We start from the raw sequence: 22,394 nt of genomic DNA, 5'->3' as shown, positions 1-22,394 counted from the left end.
TTTTGTTTTAATTCAACAAAAATAACATGGGGGGAAGAAATGCAGATTATGATTTAATTTTCATGGAATGACTGAAATTTAATCTTAAATTGCAAGGATTCCATTTAAAATTGAACCTCAACCATCTTTCGTTGAATGAGTCGCAGGACTTTGCGAGATATAGAGATGGAGAAAGTGATCCTGTATACTCTTGAGATTTTTTTTTAATCCTCTTGGCGTTCCGTAGTTCGAGTTTCAAACCCGCCTTTCAACCAGGGAACGCTCGATAGGGTGGGCGGGGTCGAGGCTTGAGTAGCCATGGCGACGCTGCGGCTATGGCTTGCTGCGGCGCTGGTGATGCTCCCCATGAGCGCGGGCCGCGGCTTTTTCCTCCCCTTGCGCGACCCACAGAGCTGCGCTGGGACTCAGTACTTCGATATCGCCAGCTTGGACTGCCGGGGTTGTGGGGAGTTCCAGAAGCAAAGCACTCAGGGTGAGACTACCTAAAGGCTCAACCGGATGGAAGATGGAGCTTTTTAAAAGGTTCATTCAGACGTTGCACTGAATTCAGTGGACCTTCTTGAACATAGTGCATGTAGAATTGCATGTTCATTTATTTCCTCCCCAAAAGCAGATACTTAATACTTGTGCTTGATTATTTACCATCTTCTGGTCATTATGTAACTAATGGTCAGATCCGGAAGAGTAGCTGCTCCTCGTCATTGGATTGCCTCCAGGAAAAAGAATGCATATAACCACAGGGATAAATTAAGAAAGATGGTGAAATTGCTTTAAAGTGTGTTTATTAAGAAGCAAATTATTTCTTAAATGGACAAATCCCCGCATAATATGAACAGCAAGCCTGATGTTCTCTAATTCTTGCTTCATACTGAACGTGTGTGAATAAATAGAAGTAGTCATCAGGTGCCATATATTTTGCTGGAGCTAGATCTTTTGTACAGTCACTCTCTGTCCAGACAGAGAAATACTATATGCTGGTATTATTGGGCAAATGCCAGCTATTTTGCCATTCAGAGACTGAAATTGCTGTAGTACATAGAGAACAATGAGAAGTAAGTGAAAGTTTCATTATTTAGGTGGAACCATCTTGGCTCACTTTCTCTCTGGATGGTGGCCAGGCATTCTTATTTAGGTCTGGAGATTGCAGATTGGTGGGTGGAAACATTACATGTATATATTTACATTCTTACATTTAAGCCCTGTTTTCCATTAATCTTGAGCATTATAGTTGGAAGAGAAAGTAAACTAACTTCTCCCAACTGCTATAAACTGTAGGATCTTTCCATGTAAAATAAAGAAGGCATCAAGGGTAGAAGAGAAGAAACTTAATCCTCTTTCCATCTATTGAGTCATCTCTTTATCAATGGATTCCCACTAGTAGGGAAGGACAGTGGAGACCCGCTGAAGGCACCTTGTTAAGAACATTTCAAAATCTCTCAGAAGTTTTGGGATCTCAAGATTGCCTCTTTTTTCAGGTTTGACTCTAGTATTGGAACCTGCTACAGAATCTACCATCAAACCAAAATTCTACCAGGAAACATGAAGATTACTTTAGAAAAATGATTCCAATTTATTTGTTTATATAGTCATCCACCTCTTTAATTGTTTCTCTGGGAAATGAACATAAAATATTTAAAACCTTAAAAACTTTTAAAGGCAACATATGTAGAAAAATTTAAGAGATCTCTTTCAGTCATATCCTTATTAAATATTTTAATTTGAAGCAGATATTGTGTATTTTTCAGGTACATCATGTGATTGTCTCCCAGGATTCAAGAAAGTTTTTGATAAAGGTGGAACATCTATTATATGTGAAAAATGTCCAGAAACTATGGTAAAATCAACCAAAGATATTTCTATTAGAAAAAGTAGGTAGATTAACTTTGTTTTTTTCTACACTATAAGCTTTAAAGTGAGTTTTAAATACTTGTAATCTTTCATTTAGAATGGAGTTACTCAAGATGGATGGGACTGCATTACTTGTCCCAGTGGCTTAACTATAGAAGGAAAATGTATATGCGCTAATAATGAGATTTTAGGTAAGAATTTTATAAAGTTATTTTATGTTTGTTTATTTTTCCAGGCAAATCTATGTAGAAAGTTATATGTGAGATATACTTTAACATTTTAGTTCAGTGAACAGATGAAAAATTGTAAAGTTTTATTTATTCCAGGAACAAAATGGATATAATTATGTATTTCAATTTGTGTTTTAAAAAATAAAACCATTCATATGTGTTTTTTCAGATCCACTGTTCTAGATAATAACTGAATGTAAATTTTATGGCTATTTTCTTACTTTGCTAAAATGAAAATCTCATTTAGAAATCACTGATAGTTTTACAGCAAAGCAAACCTGCTGTGTTATATAAGCTGTCAATGTCTTTGATTGAATGGTTTTCAGGATCTTCTTCTGACCTCTTTTATTTTCCCAAATTGAAAATAAAATATTTTCTCTGAAAATATGTTATTCTGAATTTACACTTTTGTTGCAAGTTATATTATGATACCATATTTCTCTTTGATGAAAGTTGCAACATAGAATAGTGTTGGGAGAGACTTACAACATAGCTTTTGTTGTTACATAAGTAAATATAAAGTTTCCTTTTAAAAACATGTTAACTGATTTTTTCCCTTAAAATAACTGGTAGTAATTAATGATCAAGCACTTCCATATTTACAAAAAGTTATTTCTTCATTATTCAGTGTAATTTCTGGAAAGATCATGACCAGGATTTCCAAATTGGGAGTCATGTATTAAGCAATGTCAACTGAATTTTCTGGATTTGCTCTTTTTAAATATACATTTTAAATATTCATGCATTACCCATTATATTTAAGTACATTATGGTATCTATACTAAGATTATTACTAATAGTTTTGTAATTTTTTTAAGTGGAAAGAAACATTAATGGTTCACTACTGAAAGTGGCATTATGTGTTCAGTGTGATGGAAAGGAACAGTCATTTTCAATTGCGAATGCATTAAATAACATGTAAGTATATTATTTATATAAGATGTATATTGGATTAGGAAACAACATTTGCCTTATTTATTCTCATGAAGTTTGCACAATTGAAAAAACTAATTGATGTTTGCCAAATGTAAAGATTTCAAAGTGTTTCCGCTTTTAAAAATGTATTGGGCTGATTCAAGAATAACACCTTTACCTTCCCTCTCCCCTTTCATTCAATTGTGTCCTCCTTTGAAGGCAATTCTCATTATTTTGCTAAAAGGGATAAAAGTCAGTGAAAACTTGTTCTATTTCCAGGCTGACTTTTCAACATTGATTTAACTCTAGTGCAGTATACAGCTTTACCATGATACCATGACACTGAGAGATATTGTATCCATTCATATTGATTATTAACCTAAGAACCATTGTATCCTTTATTTAAGGTTATTTAGTGTTAAACTCTATGTACATTCTTCACATTTCATTCTGTCTTTTGTAGGTGCAAAAGATGTGAACCAACGTTCATCAGCGTTAACAAATCCTGTAGCTGTTCTGAGCCAAATATTCTAGTAAGTGTAACAAATAGCAGATGATAAAAACAGCTGCTTTCAATGTTATTTGGGAACCAAGGAGGGGTATAAATTTAATAAGTAATCATAGTTCATTATACTGAATATGGGGAAGCTTGTTCACATAAGTTGCCTTCATCTACTTTTCATTGGTTCTCCTAGAATCATTTGGAGGAACCATTTATCTTTCAGGTCCAGACCATTTGTAGTGCAGCAACCCTACTCCCAGCCTCCTGACACTCCCAATTTGTTAGAGTTTTTACAGGACATACATGGGACTGAAGTAGAAGGGATAGAAGTTAGGATTTTGCATGCCTAAAACTGAATTAGACTGCTGTACTAAATCTAGATATCAGTGAAATGTTCACTAAAATGAGACATACATGTCCTCCCAAATTCTTTCCTCAGCTTTGCATGGGAGATAGGAAAGGACACTTAAATAAATGGTGAATTACTGAAATTCAAGTGGCTTGCTTTCTGAACTGCATCTATTGTTGTATCTTCAGTGTAAAAGAAACTTCCTTATTTTCTCTAGGTTAAGACCTCTACCTTTAAAATAGATAAATGTTCATGACAAGATTTATTGATTTTTAATTTCAGACAGGAAGTTTATGTTTTACAAGCACTGGAAATTTCCCTCCAAAGGGAATTACAACTGTTCGATTTGGAAAGCTAGTAAGTTATAGTCACATTTTTATATGATTTACGAAAGCATTGCACTCAGGCGTAAAACAATTGTTGATTTAAGCTCCTAAAACTACATAAATACATCATTTTTACCCATAGCATATTAACATAAAAGCTAAGTTTAATATGCAGTAGAACCATAGACACAAGAGTCAAAAGAAGATACTTGAACATGTAATCCAATTTAGTGCAGAAATCTGTCTGAACACATCAGTGTCATATAACTTTCCAGCCTCCATTTGATGCATCTAGTGAATGAAAATACACCATTAGATTTGATTTTACTAATGAATTTTCTTACCATTAAGTAAGAAAGCTGATACTGAAGATTTCCTCTAACGTTCATTTGGAAGCTGTCTTCCTATAAATCTGTATTCAAAGTCTTGACAGCCTTTCAAGTATTTGAGAAGTGCTATTAAATTTAATTTTGGTTACTATCAAGTGTTGCTGATCCTTTGAAGGAAAAAGTCATTAGAGTGCAGTCTTTCCTATACCTGGGACTGACTTAAGAGCAGATGTTTGTAGATATTTTTAACATGCATGCAAATTCATTAGAGAAGTCAACGATGCTAGGAATAGTTAGTGGAACAAGAACAAGGGGCAAGCAAAGAACATGCTAGCTTGATAACATCAAAGCTGATACAAAGATTAATATTCAACAATTGAAAGAAGCTGTGCTTGACAGGGCAGCAGTGAGAGCATTTGCCTATAAAGTCACTAAAAATTGGATATGACTGAATGGTTAAAACAACAAACCTGTAACAATTTAAACCATTCCATTTCTAGGGCATCACATTGAGATCGGAATGGTTTTATAAAAATCTGCAAGCATCAGCAGCTGCTTGCTGGGTATGTATTAATTTTCTTTTAAAACAAAATTATTGATAAACATTTCTAATCCATATAATTTATACAGCTCTGAAGTTATAGTAGCAGTTGGGACCAAAATTTCCATTGCTGATCAATGCATTCATAAAGTGTAATGTCACATCCCAGCATCCCTGCGGTCATGTAATCACAGTCTGAGCTCTTGGTAACAGGCTCACACTTAGGACCAGATACAGGGCTCTGTGGTCATATGGTAGCCATTTGCAATCTTCCATGAGAACTTCCCCAGAAAGTGGGGAAGCCAACACGAACGGACACAAGTTGCTGAGCTAAGTCATCTTCACAAATGCATCCTGCCTCAGGGCTTTTAGCTCAAATTGCCTTGGCCACTTACACACCCTCCATGCCTGCCTTGCACCGCTGTGCACTCTCCCCAAATCTTGTCGCACCTCTGTCATGCACCCTCTCCAAATCTCATCACACCTCCCTTGCACCCACATGTACCCCATTCTACCCTACCCTACCCTACCCTGCAGCAGCCTCTTAACTACCTGCTAACTTGCTTACAAGCCACCTAGGACTTGCAGCTTCTTGCTAGCTTTCCCACTGATTTGGTTGTGATAAGCCAACAGAAAGATGCCTCGCCTCAGAACCATTGGATTCAGTTAATGATGGCAACTGGGATGATTTAGGGCAGTGATGGTGAACCTATGGCACGCGTGCCAGAGGCGGCATTCAGAGCCTTCTCTATGGGCACGTGCGCCATGCCCCAGAGATGGCAACCGTCCCTCTTCAACCAGCCGCCCGCTAACTTACCGAGGTCCCATGTGGCTGGATGCATCCCAGCACGGCTGGTTTTCCTCCCCCCCGTCCAATCCCTCCTGGTCTTGCATGCTCTCTTTTTCCCACTGCATCGCCTCCTCAGCTGTCGGCAGGCCATCCAGCTCAGAGGCGGCTTCTCTGAACTGCTGGTGGTGGGCTGCGGAGCTCCAGCGTGTACCAGTTAAGGGGCCGGCAGGCTGTGGCTGCTGACGGACACTGTCGGCCCCCATGTGGTCGCTGGCCTCTGTATGCGGGGGCCGATGGTGTCAGGCAGCAGCCTCCCTGGCCTCTGCCTTACCTTGCCCTGCAACAATGGCACCCCCACCTCACCCCACAGGACAAGCCCACTGCCCCACCTGCCAGAGACCCCTTGGATCTCCCCCAACCCTGCCCAGCCCCCACAGGCATCTCTCCCCACGAGCAACATCAAGCTAACCACACCCACCTTGGCCACACCCACCCAGTCTGCCATGACCACCACAGCCATGTCTACACAGTGGGCCATGCCCACCTGGCACCCGGCGATAAATAAGTGGGTTTCGGGTTGCAGTTTGGGCACTTGGTCTCTAAAAGGTTCGCCATCACTGATTTAGGGATTGCCATCACTAAACAATGCAGTCACGCTTTACGGCCACATTGCTTAGCGATAGAAATTCTATTATTGATTGCATTGTAAGTCAAGGACTAACTGTATGGAGTATAATGTTAGAAAACAACCCATGTATTTTCTTTTGTTCAGAGGAGGGGGGGGACATTTTTTTTCTTTTTAAAATTTTTTTGTTCTTTTATATAATTTTGCACTCTGTTCATAATTGATGGCTTATTTTCTTTCAGCTATATTCCAATCTTACATCTTGCCAAGTCTTGGGAAATATGTGTGTTATGAACATGAATAGTTTGAGTTCTGCCACCCCTGATGCATGTGGTTTGTTTCAGTTTGTGTTCGCAAATACGGTTGGACTTGGTACTGTTCATTCAATATCATTTTGGTATGTTGTCTTTGTCAGTCATTCCTTTGAATTATACGCTATATGCTTTTGCCATAGGTAGGCTGCAGTGAACACTATATAATTGTTTACAGGAGACAGTCTCTTCCATGGCTATTCTATGGTGATCAACCAGGCTTAGCATCCCAGGTTCTTGATGGAACGGAGTTTCCTACCAGCTTCACTTTTAAAGAAAAAGACGAGGTAGGTTCCCTTCAGTAAAATTCTACTGTTTCCTGCAGTAAAAACTCTCTTTTTTCTCAATCTAGACTTGTCCCTGATGTGATTTTGTAGTGATTAATTTACCCAGGTGACTATTTTAATATATTAGTTCATTTCTTGAGGTTAGGCTGCTTTTGAATATGTATCTTAAAAATAGAATATGAAAATCTATGTTAGAGTTATATTGGAGTTTTTCATATAATTTGAAATGACCGAACTGTTTTTATTTTCAGGTTTCCATTATTTGAAGGGGATGGGAAATTAGCACTGTGCTGGATCAAAACAGCTGATTTATTAGGATTTAATTTTATATAAATTAATTTAATTTTCTTCACAGACATATATAAGCTTTTCTATTGGGGTTTGACTTTTTTTCTTGAAAACAAAAACATTTTAGGCAGGAGAGCGTTTGCAGGCATACTTATGGTAGGCAGACATTAATTTTTAATATATACAATGCATATAATCATGCATTTAATTAAGATCTTAATTAATTAAAAGTTAATATTTCCCCATATCTGTTTTGTTGAAAGAGTTCTATCTCATAGCTTCAGGTCTACATTGGTATGTTGTAACACTTCTTTGTATTAAAAATTATGGTCATTATTCTTTTTCATATTTTTAGAATAAGGAAATAACTTTTACCTCTCCAAGATAATGTTTCCATAGGGTGGGCTACACAGTAAGTGGAGTGGTAGGGATTTACATTTAGTACTTAATTCTTATGATAGTTTTTCTTATACAGTTGTACATTTGCAACATGAAATATTAATACTAATCTGAATTTCTTTTTGATCTTGCATAAAAGATATGCCTAAGATGCAAGAATCTAGATCTTGAAAGCACCTAATTTTTTTTACAGGATGTACAATTAAAATTTATTGCAGCTTCATACGATGCAATGGGAAATTTTCTGAAATGGCAACATTTAGAAGATGGTCTTTTACAGGTAAGGAAAGAGCACATTGCCTTGTATTAATTTGCGTTAGGAATATAGGATCAGATTTAGTCAAAACTGTCTATTGAAATCTAGTAGAACAAATTTGTCAAAAAAGGTTTTGAATAAATTTAAACAGGGCTAGATGTAGTGTTTCTTCCTCTCCCATCACCACTACTGCATACTTTGCAGGAACTCAAGAAGGTATGCCAGTCCTCCAAAGCAGATATGGGGGTATGCAGAAGGTGGGATGAGGAAGAATCTATTTGAATCACAGAAGCAGTTCCATGGAGAAAATGATACCATTGGGGCATTTCTAATTATGAATCCACATGCTTGCATTTTGAGTTCCATCAATATAGTTTCAAACTATAAAGTGTGGCAAAACATTCTATAGCCTTAATCATCTAAAATCAATTCTAGAAAAACGTACAGGTAGTCCTCAAACTATGACTACAATTAGGACCAGAACGTCTGTCACTCATCATTAAGTTGCATCTGATTTTAAGATCGTTTTGCTGTGGTCATTAAGCCGACCACATGGTGGTTAACTAAATTTGGCTTTCCCCATTGACTTTGCTTGTCAGAAGACCCCTGAGAAGGCCACAAATGGCCATCATGTGACCCCAGGGTGCCGAAACCATCAGAAATACATACCTGTTGCCAAGCCTCGAATTTTGATCATTTGACTACAGGAAATGCTGTGGCGTTAAGAGCTGTGGGAACCAGTCAAAAGTCACTTTTTTCAGCACTATCATAACTTTAAACAGTTATTAAACAAATGGTTTTAAGTTGACAATTACCTGTAATGGTATGTGGAAATGACCTTGGGAGACCAAGAGGAATTGCTGCAGAGTGGGCAACCATTATGTTAAAGGTATCTCAGAAGGAGGAGGGCATAGAAAGCAATACAGAAGGGACCCTCTCTAGTTTTCCAGAGAGTAAAAAGGAGAAGAGGAGCGAAATTCCTTAAAACTGTTAATGTCATCTTAGAAAAAAGATAGTGTTGATATTCCTGATATAGTTTAAATTTATGATGAGCCCCACAAAGGGTATTTATGGCCCAAATACACATTTCTGAAGCCACACACATGCAATCATGTAACTGCATTTTGGACACTTTGCAACTGGTCTACATTTAAGGTTTACTTGTTTGCTCTATACTTCAGAGCAAACAATCAGTTCACTTTGCAGCCCTATGTGTGTGTAACAGCTGTCGGAAAAAAAAGTTCATAAAATCGGGGGCAGTCACACGATGATCCCCTCGGTGCCTGTCATGACTTTTCACCAGGCTCAGTTACAGTCATAAGTCAAAGGCTAGCTGTAGTGCTTTATGTCAATTAAAAAGCCGAAGTGACAAGACTGCATTTTGTCTTCATGTACACATAACTCCTTTATCTTCTTTTTTTTAAAAAAAAAGGAATGAGTGTAACATTTATTTAAAAATCTGAGAATATTGTAATGAAGAATTCTAATTTTATTTTACTTTAAAAAACAGCTTTGTCCAGACACATTAATGAGACTCAATGCTGCTTATAGGTTTGGAACAACTTACCAACAAAAGGTGAACATAGCTTTTTTTAAAGATTCATAATATCTACATTATTTAATGCTAGAGAAGAAAGTGAATATCCAATTACTGTGCTTTTTCTAATGTAAAGCTCCATGCTCTCATATGGAGTGACAGAAATAAGATTATTCTGGGTTGTCACAGTATGAACACAGTTGAAAATAGTTTGGTATTTATACAGTATTTGGAGATCACATAATTTTAACTAAGAAGTGGCAATATACCGCTTATTTCGCAGTTGAGAATTTGGTGTTATTGTTGCTTTTTAAGCCATGCCTGAATTCCAAATATAGAAAATAAAAGGGCTTTTTAGAATCAGCAGGTCATGAAAAATCAGTACTACTTGAAAGTGCACACAAAAACACCATCAACAATTCATTCAGTGTTAAATTTGAGGGTTGTCCTATTCATTTTTTTTAATTAAAATTATCTAAACAGAAATGAGTAATGATTTTGGAAGTATAAAAATACTTAAATAGCAGTTAGAGAAAAAAGAGTGGGGAACAAAAGAGGATGGCTGTTTGATTGCTTTTCCTTATACAATTTTTTCTATTTTTTTAAATTATTTTTTTAATATTTATCTTAAACATATTAAATCTCATCTTTTGAATTTTCACTTTAATCCTCATCTCAGTGTAAAACTTATCCAACACAAATAATAGCTTTCTTTTTAAAAACAAAAACCAACATGGACATGTTAACGTTACCTTGCTATTATGCAATTGTATTATGCCTTTCTCCTTTTTGTTGTTTTATTTTTATTTATTTTTCATGTTTCTACTTAACTAATTAAATACTGAAACAGTAACATTACTATTATAAACCTATTGAAATGTTTTTAAAAACTTTTATCACATTTTAAATATTTAATATATTTAACTCAGTGATGTTAATCATTCTGTTCGATAGCTCATTAGATGAGGCATTAAACATAAAATTGCCAAAAATGTATCATAATGCAGTTAAATAAATCATATCTGAACCGGTGTGGACCGTTGTATTTGCAGTATTTCACTAGCATTATTGTAGCATCAGAAACAGTTCAGGAAAAGACCATCTTTCCCAAGGGAGCAGCCTTTCCAGGAGTGGATTGAAAGGGCTTACAGGAACCCCGTGTCGAAGTTTTAGAAATTATCAGAGTTCCTTGATCACAAAAGATAACAAGTCCTTAATGCTCTCTGAGCTTGGTTGTTTTCTTGCGGACGTTTCATTACCCAAACTAGGTAACATCATCAGTCCAGGATAGTGAAATGTCAACAAGAAAGTAACCAAGCTCAGAGAGCACCAAGGACCTCTTCTTTCAACCCTGAGCTATAAATATTCTTCTCTGTTAGAACAAAAAAATAGTTTGATAAAATGTAATATTGTGACTGTGAATAGTGGTGAGGCTGTTGTCATCCATCTACTGTTTATGACAAAAGAGTCCCTTGTTAGCAAATTGACCATAAACCCTGAATTCTTCCATATGGAAAAGTTACAGTGCTTGGCCCTTCTTCATTTAATGCAAAAACATGAGGGACCTGATTAAGACCCTAAACATAGAGAAAGTGAAAAGAGTGCATTTTCTCTCTTTCTCGTAACACTGGTATGTACTAAATGTTATTGGAGGAAGATTCAAAATAGGCAGAAAAAAGGACTTGTTTACACAGGGAGTCAAGCTGTGGAATGCAAGATGATTCTTAGTAGTTGAGTCCATCTTATCAAAATATGTCCAATTGATGGAGAATAAAGTTCTCAGTATCTTTCTAAATTGCCAGGTATTGGGGAATAGCAAAAGGGAAGTTGTCACTCTCATGTCCAACTCAGTGTACCCAAAAGATTCTATCTTGACACTTTGTAGTTGTATGCAGAGTTTTGAAGCCATTTGTATACTCTCTTTGTTCTGTCATTCTGTTTGCTAAAAATAATAGGGTACATGTTTTAAGGAGAAGGCTTTTTCCTTAAAATTTTTCTATTTTCGAGCTTTCTTGGATGTTACTAAAACACATTACACATTCATTTGCTCTTTTGATACAGTGTATAATTTCAGTTTCCAAGATTTTAAAGGATTACGCTGAACCCGTGTTTTACGATATATTCCTTGAATATCGTGATGAAGAAGATGGACAGCAATACCTTTGGGCTGTGCCGGTGTTAAATGTGAATCTTAAGTATAATGAAATACTTGTGAACCAAGGTAAGAATATTCTGTTGACATATCTCAGTGAATCGACTGGTAAAAAGTAGGCGTAGTAAATATATGATTCCGCTTTCTTGTTCTTCAAAAGTATTGCTACTTTTCATCAGTAACTCTACTGGCACTCTAAACCTCATTCATACATAAATGACCTCATTTCAATAAAACACAAAGCCATAATTTGGTATTAAGTGAACAAGAATCAGATTTAGACCTCCCTATTCCTTCCCTTTTCAGGCAGCCCTATCAATAGGAAAATAGAAGTCTTCATTCAGTTTTCAGTTAACTGAAGCTTAATACTTAAGCACTGTTAATTTAACAATGTTATTGAAATAAGCCCAGTTTGTAAATTTCAGTTTGAAATTGAATTGTTTTTAGTAAACTATAAGGCCAGCCACAGTTTATTTGAACATAAAATTAACTATAGTTAATTAAAAACAGAAACAGAAATTTAGTCTTAGGGCAGCTATGCTAGGAGAGAAGAAAAAGCAGCATACATGTGTTCCTGAAATAACTTTGGTTAATTTTAAAAGTAAATATATTAAAATGTATTTAATAGTATGGAACAACTTAGTTATTCAACATGATTTATATCATTGTTCTATATTAGTGATAAACAATGCAAGTTTCCTTATTTTTCCTTCTCGTACAGTAATTCAAAGTTTTTTTCTAAAGTTGTAATTTTATATGTTTTTCAAAGGCAGTAATGTGAATAACTGGTTTTTGACACGGCGTATATTTTTGGTGGATACCTTAAGTGGACGAGAAAATGACTTAGAAAGCCAGCCAAAAGTAATCCGAATTGCTAGTAAAATAGCAATAAGGTAAGGTTATATAAAATTTGGATAAGATGCTGCCCAGTTGTAAATTCCCAACTTCTAATTTGAATTTTCTTTGATCCAACATTTTGCTGTGAGAAAAAAAATAACTGCACAAAAATAAAATGGCCCAATGCCCTGCAACCATCAAAACCCCCACATATATGCTCAAAAGGGAGCTCTGTTGAATTTATTGGGATTTATTCTGCTCTTCCTACATAAAGTGTGATCATAAGTTGAAAAGGTCCATCCATACTGATGATAATATCCTCAATTCAAACAAGTATTTTGCCTATTCATACAACGTGAGTCTAAAGGAAAATTTCAGGAAGTTATTGCTATAAGTTTTACTCTTGAAGAGGGAACTTGCTACCTTAAGCAGTGAAATGGGAAGCAGCTTTAAAAATGCTATGATTCATACTCGGACTGCAAAGCAAAAGCTAATTTCATATTTGATTTGCTACAGTAAAGTCATCAGTCACTGATAAAAGTAAGTGCTGTTGATGAGACATGAGACCAGTATATCATCTTAATTTTGTAATCTGTACTTTGTAGAAGGATGAATACAAACAGAGAATAAGTTTGTTTTAACCCCAAACAAACACTCCATGGCCAGGAAGTTTAGCCAGGTAGATTGCAGTTTTGCTAAACCAGAACCAGAATATTTCAGTTCTTCTAAATTTCATCCAAGACAAAATCAAGAGCGGTTTTACCAAATAAGTGCGACAAGGCCAATGTACCACATTCCTTTCTTCTGCCCTCTTCTGTGATCTATACCCCCTGCCACCTTTTCTTCCCAGTCTCTGCCTTTGCCTATCTTCCATTAACAGTAATAATAATATTTTTTATTATAACAAATAACCATATTTAATCATAGTTCCATAACAAAAGTTCTGGGAGTTAAAAAAAGTAATGATTGTTTAAAAAAAAAAGAGATGTTAGGCACATTACATCAAGTGAATAAGAAAAGAAGTTTAAACAAAACATAGAACTGGGTACACAGTCTTACTTCCAATGGTGCCAATTGCAATTTTCTATCTAATGCTCCATTGCATTCCTTTTTGCAGCATTCGTCTTGTGCGGAACACTCAAAGGGGAGCCATCTATCCACCTCTGATAACAGTTGCCTATAGTGATGTTCTCATCCAGAATCCCAATGCTGAGAATATAATGGTAAGCTCTTCTCTGTCTCTCAGCTAATTTAACAGTAGCTTAGCCAGGCAACCAAAACAGCATAACTAAGTTATAGTCCTGCTGAATAATGAATAATCCCACTGATAAACTGGAAAGCCCTGAATTTTGATCATTATAAAGGTTTCACGGTTAACAAAAAAGTGCTTTACATATTTTTAAGTCAGAGCTTAGTAGCAAGAAATAAGCTCTTACCTGTTTAACCCAGTTTATTAAATCGGAATAAGACAATGAACTACAGGCACATAGCTGTGCCCACTTCACTATGCCCCCCCACCACAGCTAATTTATCACAGGCATGCCAGCTGAGGATAAATGCCCATGATGGGTCAGTTGCAGCAGGAAGTACACGGTGAAGGGACATGGCCAGGCAGCCACATTTAGTTGTCCTAGACCCTTACTGAATGGCCATTAAAATGAATGATTACAAATTGGTGCATCCTCAACAAAATCTCCATTCTGATTTATTTAAGCATTGATCAATTTCTTGGTTTCCTATTTTTTCCATAGTTGTGCTTAATACCTAGCCGTCCATTTCACAAATGACTGAGTGCCATATAACAAAAGCATGCCCAATAGTCTATGATAATATTTTATGCTTCAATTTTCCATTCCCAGATTACTTTTTTTTTTTGTAGATAAGAGTCACTGAGTTAGAATTTCCTACATTCTATTCTGTATTATTTTTTAAACAATCTCAGTACCAGTTTTACATATAAAGCCATGCTGTTTTGAAAATTCCTTACCAGTGACTGTTCAAATTTCTATATTGTAACACTATTTTTCTGACAACATCCACTTTATCTGTGGTGTTATGACATTCTTTTGCCAAAATCTGAAGACTAACTTAGCAAATAGATGAGAAGCCAATGATGTACATTTTATTTTAAGTAATTCTGTTTTATGACCCATAAACTTGTGTTGTGTGGATGGTGGTGATCAAGTACAGATGATTTAATTACTAAAATTATTCTTTTGACATTCTAACAATTTCACTGTTTAGGTTTCCTTCTCAGTTGACTATGAAATGAATCAATCAGAGGCTCACATTCACACTGATGTAAGCATTCTCTTCCCACCAAATTTTAATTTTTTTGGAACTTGTCTGCTCATTTCCATAGGCAAAGCCACATGATTTGCTTACTTGTTCCTGCAGATAGCACTAGGTGTTCTGGGCGGCCTGGCAGTTCTATGGTCCCTTCTCAAGACTGCTGGCTGGAAAAGGCGTATAGGAAGCCCCATGATTGATTTACAGGTATGAACAGTTATCTAATACTAGGTAATACTAGTTTATCTAGTATTATTTAGTTGTATATGTTAGGACACTTTCCTGCAACAGCTTTGACCTGGTTAAAGCATAACACCTGGGTAGTGTAACAAACTGATGCTACAGTACCCAGTACTGTAAAAATAAATCCTATTCAGTTTAATTATTTTTATGATGCACACTTATGCCAGGATTACAACTTTAAGGAATGTAAGCACTGCGTTAACAACATCAAACTGGAAACTCCAGTGTCAATATAGTTTTTATATAAAACTGCAATCCTAGTATATATGTGCAATAGTAAATTTCATGAAAAACAGCAGAAAGGTTCTTTTAATTACTCATCTCTGAATGGAAGGAGCCCTCTCTGTCCTGCATAATGAGGCTTATTTTCAAATAACCCGGCATTCTAAATCTCATTTTAGCAAAGAATGTATTTATTCTTTGGGGTAGTATAGCCTTACTTCTGCATTCTTTCAACCCACTGTTAATGACATAATTGTATGTTATACAATAAGAGCAGCACAGTATTGTATGCATGACGTATGTTGGTTTATTTGAACAGTAAGAAATAAGGAAAACTATTTCCTAAATACACTTCCACATTTGGGTGCTGAACTGTTATCTCTCCTACAGATTCTTTCAAAAATCTTCTGTGAAGCCCCTATATATTTGTTCAAGTATAATTTTTATTAAAACTTTTAAATAAGAACCTAAAAGCTAACACAAACTAATAGACACTAAAAGGAAAAAGAAAGGAGAAAGCAAAATGTGCAAGAAAAGGAAAAACAGGTAAAAACAAATAGAAAAGAAAGGAAAAAACATAAAGTGGCTTCCGATATTCTTTAAAGCATAGCAATTATAAGTACAAATATATTTGACCTCTCTCTAAAGTTACATCATAATACATTCCTTTCTATGATCTATCCTATCTAATCAAAACCATAAATTACAAGGTTTTTTTTCATTATTATATAAATAATTGATAAGAGGCTTCCTGTCAGCAATAAAAAAATAATGTGTTTTCTCTAATCAAGGAAGTTAATTCATCCATTTCAGCAAAAATTGAACTTTTCCTGCAATGTGAAGCTTCTACATGTCAAGAGTTTTTTGATAGGTAGATGTAGCTGTTTAAAAGTCACTTTTCTGATCATTTCTGTTGGGGGGAAAAGTCACTCCACTGCATTTTAAAAAAACATAATTTTGTATTTTAGACAGTTACGAAGTTTCTACTTTTCTATGCTGGAGACCTTGCCAATGTTTTCTTCATCATCACAGTGGGAACAGGGATTTATTGGCTTATATTTTTTAAAGTAAGTTTTTTTCCCTTTTTTGTAAATAAATAAATCATTCTGTATAATTATAAGACATCTGAATACTTAATATGTTTTACTTTCTCTTTTGCCTTTTCTGATCAGACCATTCAGGCAAGTTCTGCATGTTAAATGATCTTTTTGTTTGCTGTGATGCTTTTTCATTAGTTTCTCCCCTCTAAGTGCACTTGAAAAAATAATAGCTCTAGCTAGTACCTATTCTATTTTGCTTTCAAGTTCATTCACTTTTGCAAAACTGCTGCTATTCTGTAAGTAATATCCAAGCTAGTGTGATTAAACAAACATAATTGTGTTATATACTGTTTGATATAATAAGAATTTGTTGCTCTTCAGGCACAGCAGTTTGTCTCTGTTTTACTACCTCAGCCAAGTCAAGAAGATAAGTTCATTTCTTATGTTGGATGTGCTTTTGTTCTGAAGGTAAATATATGCCCTTTTGATTTCCAAAAATATAACTGCTACAATTTATCAGTGTCAGTTTGGAAACAGTTTGCATTCATTATTGTCTGATGGGAGAAAAGCTTTAATGGTAACTTCTTTTTTGGAATACTACTTTCTTATTAGTGTTCACTAAGTTAAAATTCAAGGAAAGAATCTGATAGCTGATGAAACAATTCTTGCTAAATGTATTTTTAAAGTCTAGTTGAAAACTCACTCACGTTTATTTCCTAATTTTCAGTGGGGATCTGAGATTACTTTTAGGGCTGCACTGAGTCAGATGTGATACGTGCATGTTGAAAATCTTAGGATAAGCCTGAATTTTAGCACAGTTGTAACTGAAAAGGAACATGTCTTTCTCCCCATATCCTTAAAAACAGAAGCATATGCTTTTTCTATTTGAAAACTCTTGGGTTTTTTTAATCAACCTATTAAGTATTTGAAAGTATAGTACATATGTGTACATTAGTGAAGCATAAAGATTCTGTATATAATTCAGCACTGGATTTGAGGTAGGAAAAAACATACCTTTTAAAAAGAATTTAAAAATTGTGTTCTTTAGAATTACAGAAATTACATTCAGTAAAAGGTACACCTCAAGAAATACATCAGGGATTGTGCTATTACTGGGAATTTCCTGCTGGAAAAAGCTGCTAAATAAAACAGTCTGTCCAGAACAGTAGTGGACTTCTGCTTGATGGAAGCTTTCAAATGGACCTGCATCACTTGCCAATCAGGGATGATTTATTGGAAGGCTTGGGGAAAAGATGACCTACAAACTCCCTTCTAATTTATACATTCTATAATTCTGAGATCTGATTAGAATTGCATAGGGAATTTCCAAGTCATCCATCATGTAGAATATACAACTCCTGTTGATGGCAATAGGGGGCAGAGGTATTAGACCGGACCTTTCTTATTATTATTTGATAGGTGGCAATGTAAATGTCTTTCTCCATGTAATTCTAAATTATGGTTGCTTTTCTAGAATTGTCTTCTTTTCCAAGACAATATTTTAACTTGTTTTTTTTTTTTTTCATCTAATGATTTTTAGGCGCTGCACTTTTTGCATCTGCTTGTTTCCCAACTTTCAATAGATATCTTTTTCATCGACTGGGAGCGTCCAAAAGGGAAGGTTCTTAAGGCAGTAGAAGGTATAAAATGTTTTTCCGGTGGTTGATTAATTTGCTGATTTCAGAAATGGTGCAAATCACATCCTAAGCATTCTATGCTCATATATATAAGAGTTTTACTTTTAGAGCCATAGGTAACCACACCTATATCTTCATTCTCATATTATATATGAAGTAACTGTACACATTCTTTTCATGTTGTGATGCTGTTTGTATGGTTTTTGGATAAGTAATAAATGCATACCCAAATCTTTAACATTTATATCCTGGATTATATAAAATAGACCTGGGGGGGAGAAACAAAAATGGATGAGGTTATTTAATTTAGTTAAACATCTATTATATGTTTTATATTAATTTTATATAATCTAATTATATTATCTACTAACTAGTGGTGTTTGTGTCATTGAAGCCAAAATAAATTTTTTCACATATGTTTCTTCTTTATAGGAGAAAATGGCATAAGAAGTGTTTCTGCACCAGTCAGCATATGGAGAACATACTTCATAGCAAATGAGTGGAATGAAATTCAGACCATTAGAAAAATAAATCCTCTCTTCCAAGTCCTTGCTGTTCTCTTCTTTTTAGAGGTGACATTTAAATTTTTTTTTCAATGTTCCAAGATGTAATTGGGTCATGAAAATAGGGTAATGAAAAAAAATCACATTTATATTACAATAATTGTCACAAACTGGGCCTCCTAAAGCACCAGTTTTGAACATTTTAAACTGACTTATGCAATCTGGACATCCAGCTATGAAATTATACATAATAATCAAAGCAGTATATATGAACCTAGTTGCATACAAAACAATCAAATAATCACTAACAGTCTATTGGGAATGTAATTCTGTTTTATGCGAGAAAGACAAGGGTGAAGTCAAAAAAAGGTAAGCAGAAAACACGATTTTAAGAGATTCATATTAATGGATACATAGACTGGAAGGGCATACAGCAAAAATGAAAACAAAGGTGTCTTGTTACAGCAAAGAAATCAAGAGATCTGCAGATATAACAGTTCAGGAAAATAGGATAAAGATAACTTTATTTGTAAGAAGAAAAAGGATTTGTGGTTCAGGAAGAAGAAAGGGCATGCCCTTCTTATGCAACTATCTGCTTTTGTCTGCTTGGTGCACTGGAAGATGGTGTAGCTCCTTTGGGATAAAGAGAAGTAGACAACGAGAAGTACAGACAAGTTTCTTACCAGAGTAGGAATCCCCATGCTTATGTTCTTTCTTACTTGATGTTTGAGGGCCATTTTTATACCTTTCTGAAAAATTTAAAGAAATCAAAATGACCATCTCATTTCATAATTTGAGAAATAGCAATAGCACTTAGACTTATATACTGCTTCATAGTGCTTTACAGTACTCTCTGGTGGTTTGTAATGTCAACGTATTGCCTCCAACAATCTGAGTCCTCATTTACCAGTCTCAAAAGGATAGTAGGCTGAGTCAACCTTGAGCCTTGTCAGGATAAAACTGCAGGCTGTGGTCAGAGTTTGTCTGCAATACTGTATTTAACCATTGCGCCACCAGGGCACCTAAGGTATCATACAAAAGAAGAGAATCTTTTTTTCCTTTTCTTTCCTACTTGTTAGTGTAAGTTGATAAGTAGCTTTTTTTAAGTTTGATTGCCAATAGATTAACTGCATATTTTCAATGATTATTCTAAACAAAGGGCAATGCTGAATGATCAGTCCAACATGAGGATTGTGAGCACTGGAACTGCCAGTTATTCAGGCACTTAAGATTTAGGGTTTTTTTCTTTTACATTCAACATAAAAATTATTAGCAGTGTCTATTTGTATATACCCATCCAGGCCACATTTATAGTTTTACTATTAATCATAATTCAGGAATCATTGGAAGAATTCATCAGGAGCAGGGTGTGCTTTCAAGAGCTGACATATAAATTTGGGTGCATCTTGGTTGAGTCTTAATAATGGAAAACCTCCTTTGATGTTTTTGCTAAGATTGAACTTTTGTTTTCAATTGCTGTCTAACGCTATCCAACATGGATAATAGCTTCCCGACAATTCCCTTTATTATTGAAACAGGTCTCATGCAATAACATTCAGCAAACCAAAGCTTTATCAACTTCTTCTTTATTTTTATAGCCACGTACTAAATGGCCACAATACAATAAAATATAATAAAGGAAGTCAGGCTACAGCCAAGAACCATTTCCCACTGAAAATGAATAGATACTGTTTGGGTTGAAATATGATTGATTTATTACTTACCTCAGTTCCTAAGACAGACAGGTTAATGGTTTTTTCTCTGGGCATAAATAAAAAATCTTGACAATATAGCAAAAGAATAGATGGGCTTATCTGTCAGACATGCAAATTCCATTCTGTTACTTTCATTATCTTACTAAAATCAACAGCTATTCAAAGGCTATTTGAAAGACTGGAAGGACATCTTGGGGCCTTTTTAGTATAATTTTATTCATGGTTTGGCCAAAGTCAATATTGAATAAATCAGGCAAGGGAGGTCAAATCAGGTAATCCAGTGTCTGGCAGAACTATATGCTTTTAAGTTTATATTATTTTCATTCATCATCTGTGTGTTCCTGGTCTTGAATCTGTTCAAGATACAATGAAAAGAAAATATATTTTCTAGAGAATAAAAGTTAGCTGATGCATACTTCCTATATGAGACGTAGATAAGAACAAATTTGTTTTATGCATATAAGTACGATAACAGAAAGGTCAGTACATTACTTCATCATACGCTCTAGGACTAGAGTTTCAATTTATATTCAAGCTGCCATTTCCTTTTGCAAGTTTACATTTTGGCTGCCAAATCAAATAAATAAAGCAGAAAGTGAAGCAAAGAACTGCAGAATACAGGGTTATTCATGTGAATTATGAAATTCCAAGTCTAATATTATTTGACTTCGGTTTTAATTTTTGCTAGGTATCAACATATATTTAGCTGTCTTTGGATAGGAATTGTAACAAATGTTTACAAAGTTCCAGAATAAGTTTTTCAACTGATAAGTATTACTTTCTGATTGTACCACTTTAATCAAGTACCATTTACATTATTATTGCAAGCCTTCCTGTAACCAGAGCTGTGATGAATTAGCTCCAGCATCTCTTCCTATAGGCCAGTGGTTCTCAACCTGTGGGTCGGGACCCCATTTGGGGTCGAATGACTATTTCACGGGGGTCACCAAACCACGCTGTCCGCCATTTTTTTCCCTTTTCCCTAGCTGTCCTACTCCCTCTTATTGGTGGCCACACCTACTTGGGGGTCACCACAACATGGGGAACTGTATTATGGGGTCACGGCATTAGAAGGTTGAGAACCACTGCTATAGGCCATTCTGACTGGGAATAATAATTTAGTAACAGCTGGAGAAATAAGTTCTCCACACTCACCTCAAGGGCTAGTATTATCTAAATGAAAAAAAATGATATTGAGAAACTATTACTTGCTGTTTTGTGCTCACTGAAGTATATTCAAAAATTGAAAGTGATCATCTAGGCAAATTAGAAAATCTTGCAGGATACAATCTGGGTCAATCACCAGGACCAGAGATTTTGTCTTCTAAGTTTTCGGACTTGTGCTGGAGCCCATCCTCAGGAAACTTCTCTCTAGCAGAGTGTGTGCTGTTCTGTGTGTGGTTTTTATAGGGTGCCTGTTGTATGTGGCTTTTTAGGTGCTGATTAAGGTGTGTTGATGGCAGGCTTTTAAGTTGTTGGCTGGGTGGTGCGTGATGCCCACTTGTAGATCTCAGAAGCTGCGTTCTACAGCTTCCGAAATGTTTTTGATGTATGGCAGGATGTGCCATGTGGTTGGTCTTGTATCTTGTTTCCTTTCTCTTGCCACTGTGTTGTGCAGACATCTTGTCAGACATTGTCAACACAGTGTACCCATGAAAATCATTCATCACAAGATGAACAAGTGACCATCACACACTGGCCAGAGGCTACCATACAATGACAAATTATGCATTGTAAAGATCGCTTAGAGGTGGGAGATACTTCCCATGTACTCTACTGAATCCCTTGCATGGATTGTGACTATGTAGGATAGACAGGGAGGAAGCTAAACACCAGATTACAAGAACACAAGCGAGCAGTCAGATGAGGAGACCCAAACTCATTTGTAGTCTCACACTGCATTGAACAAGGACATACATTCAACTTTGCAGCTACTAAGCTTGTTGGACGAGCAGGCACAAAAACAGCCAGGGAAGCGAAGCCTGGGAAACAGGCCCCTCGTCCATCAACAGGAGTGCTGATTTAGCACCAGCATATTAAGTACTTAGAAGGCGAAGGCTGGGCAGCACAAGCAAACAACAGCCAAAAACCTAAAAGTCTGCCATCAACACACCCTAATCAGCATCTAAAAAGCTACATACAACAGGCACTGTATAAATACCACACATAGAACAGCACACACTCTGCTACAGAGAAGTTCCATGAAGATGGGCTCCAGCATAA

The 22,394-nt window shown here is 35.7% G+C and overlaps 1 protein-coding gene across 4 annotated transcripts in view; it reads left to right on the top strand.

Moving 5' to 3' along the window:
- The first annotated feature begins 280 nt into the window (after positions 1–280).
- Positions 281–22,394, top strand: part of TMEM67 (transmembrane protein 67) — a 31,523-nt gene continuing 9,409 nt past the window's right edge. The window contains exons 1-21 of one of the 4 annotated variants that reach the window (XM_039348689.1): positions 281–472; positions 1,746–1,834; positions 1,946–2,039; positions 2,897–2,996; positions 3,457–3,526; positions 4,127–4,201; positions 5,000–5,062; positions 6,698–6,852; positions 6,945–7,053; positions 7,934–8,020; positions 9,507–9,572; positions 11,595–11,754; positions 12,455–12,578; positions 13,640–13,745; positions 14,767–14,823; positions 14,920–15,018; positions 16,245–16,343; positions 16,449–16,457; positions 16,698–16,784; positions 17,857–17,956; positions 18,386–18,525. In XM_039348689.1, coding sequence (XP_039204623.1) covers positions 298–472; positions 1,746–1,834; positions 1,946–2,039; positions 2,897–2,996; positions 3,457–3,526; positions 4,127–4,201; positions 5,000–5,062; positions 6,698–6,852; positions 6,945–7,053; positions 7,934–8,020; positions 9,507–9,572; positions 11,595–11,754; positions 12,455–12,578; positions 13,640–13,745; positions 14,767–14,823; positions 14,920–15,018; positions 16,245–16,343; positions 16,449–16,457; positions 16,698–16,784; positions 17,857–17,956; positions 18,386–18,525 — 2,064 coding nt within the window. In that variant the 5' untranslated portion in view covers positions 281–297. Of the gene's footprint in view, positions 473–1,745; positions 1,869–1,945; positions 2,040–2,896; positions 2,997–3,456; positions 3,527–4,126; positions 4,202–4,999; positions 5,063–6,697; positions 6,853–6,944; positions 7,054–7,933; positions 8,021–9,506; positions 9,573–11,594; positions 11,755–12,454; positions 12,579–13,639; positions 13,746–14,766; positions 14,824–14,919; positions 15,019–16,244; positions 16,344–16,448; positions 16,458–16,697; positions 16,785–17,856; positions 17,957–18,385; positions 18,526–22,394 lie in introns of those variants that run through there. The other 3 variants (XM_039348692.1, XM_039348690.1, XM_039348693.1) reach the window with 3 other exon arrangements.

The sequence above is a fragment of the Crotalus tigris genome, unplaced genomic scaffold, assembly GCF_016545835.1.
Source record: "Crotalus tigris isolate CLP2741 ecotype Arizona unplaced genomic scaffold, ASM1654583v1 scf7180000018168.854452, whole genome shotgun sequence".
Taxonomy (NCBI): Eukaryota; Metazoa; Chordata; class Lepidosauria; order Squamata; family Viperidae; genus Crotalus; species Crotalus tigris.
Note: the sequence above shows the minus strand (reverse complement) of the source record. Positions and strands in the feature narration are given on the sequence as shown.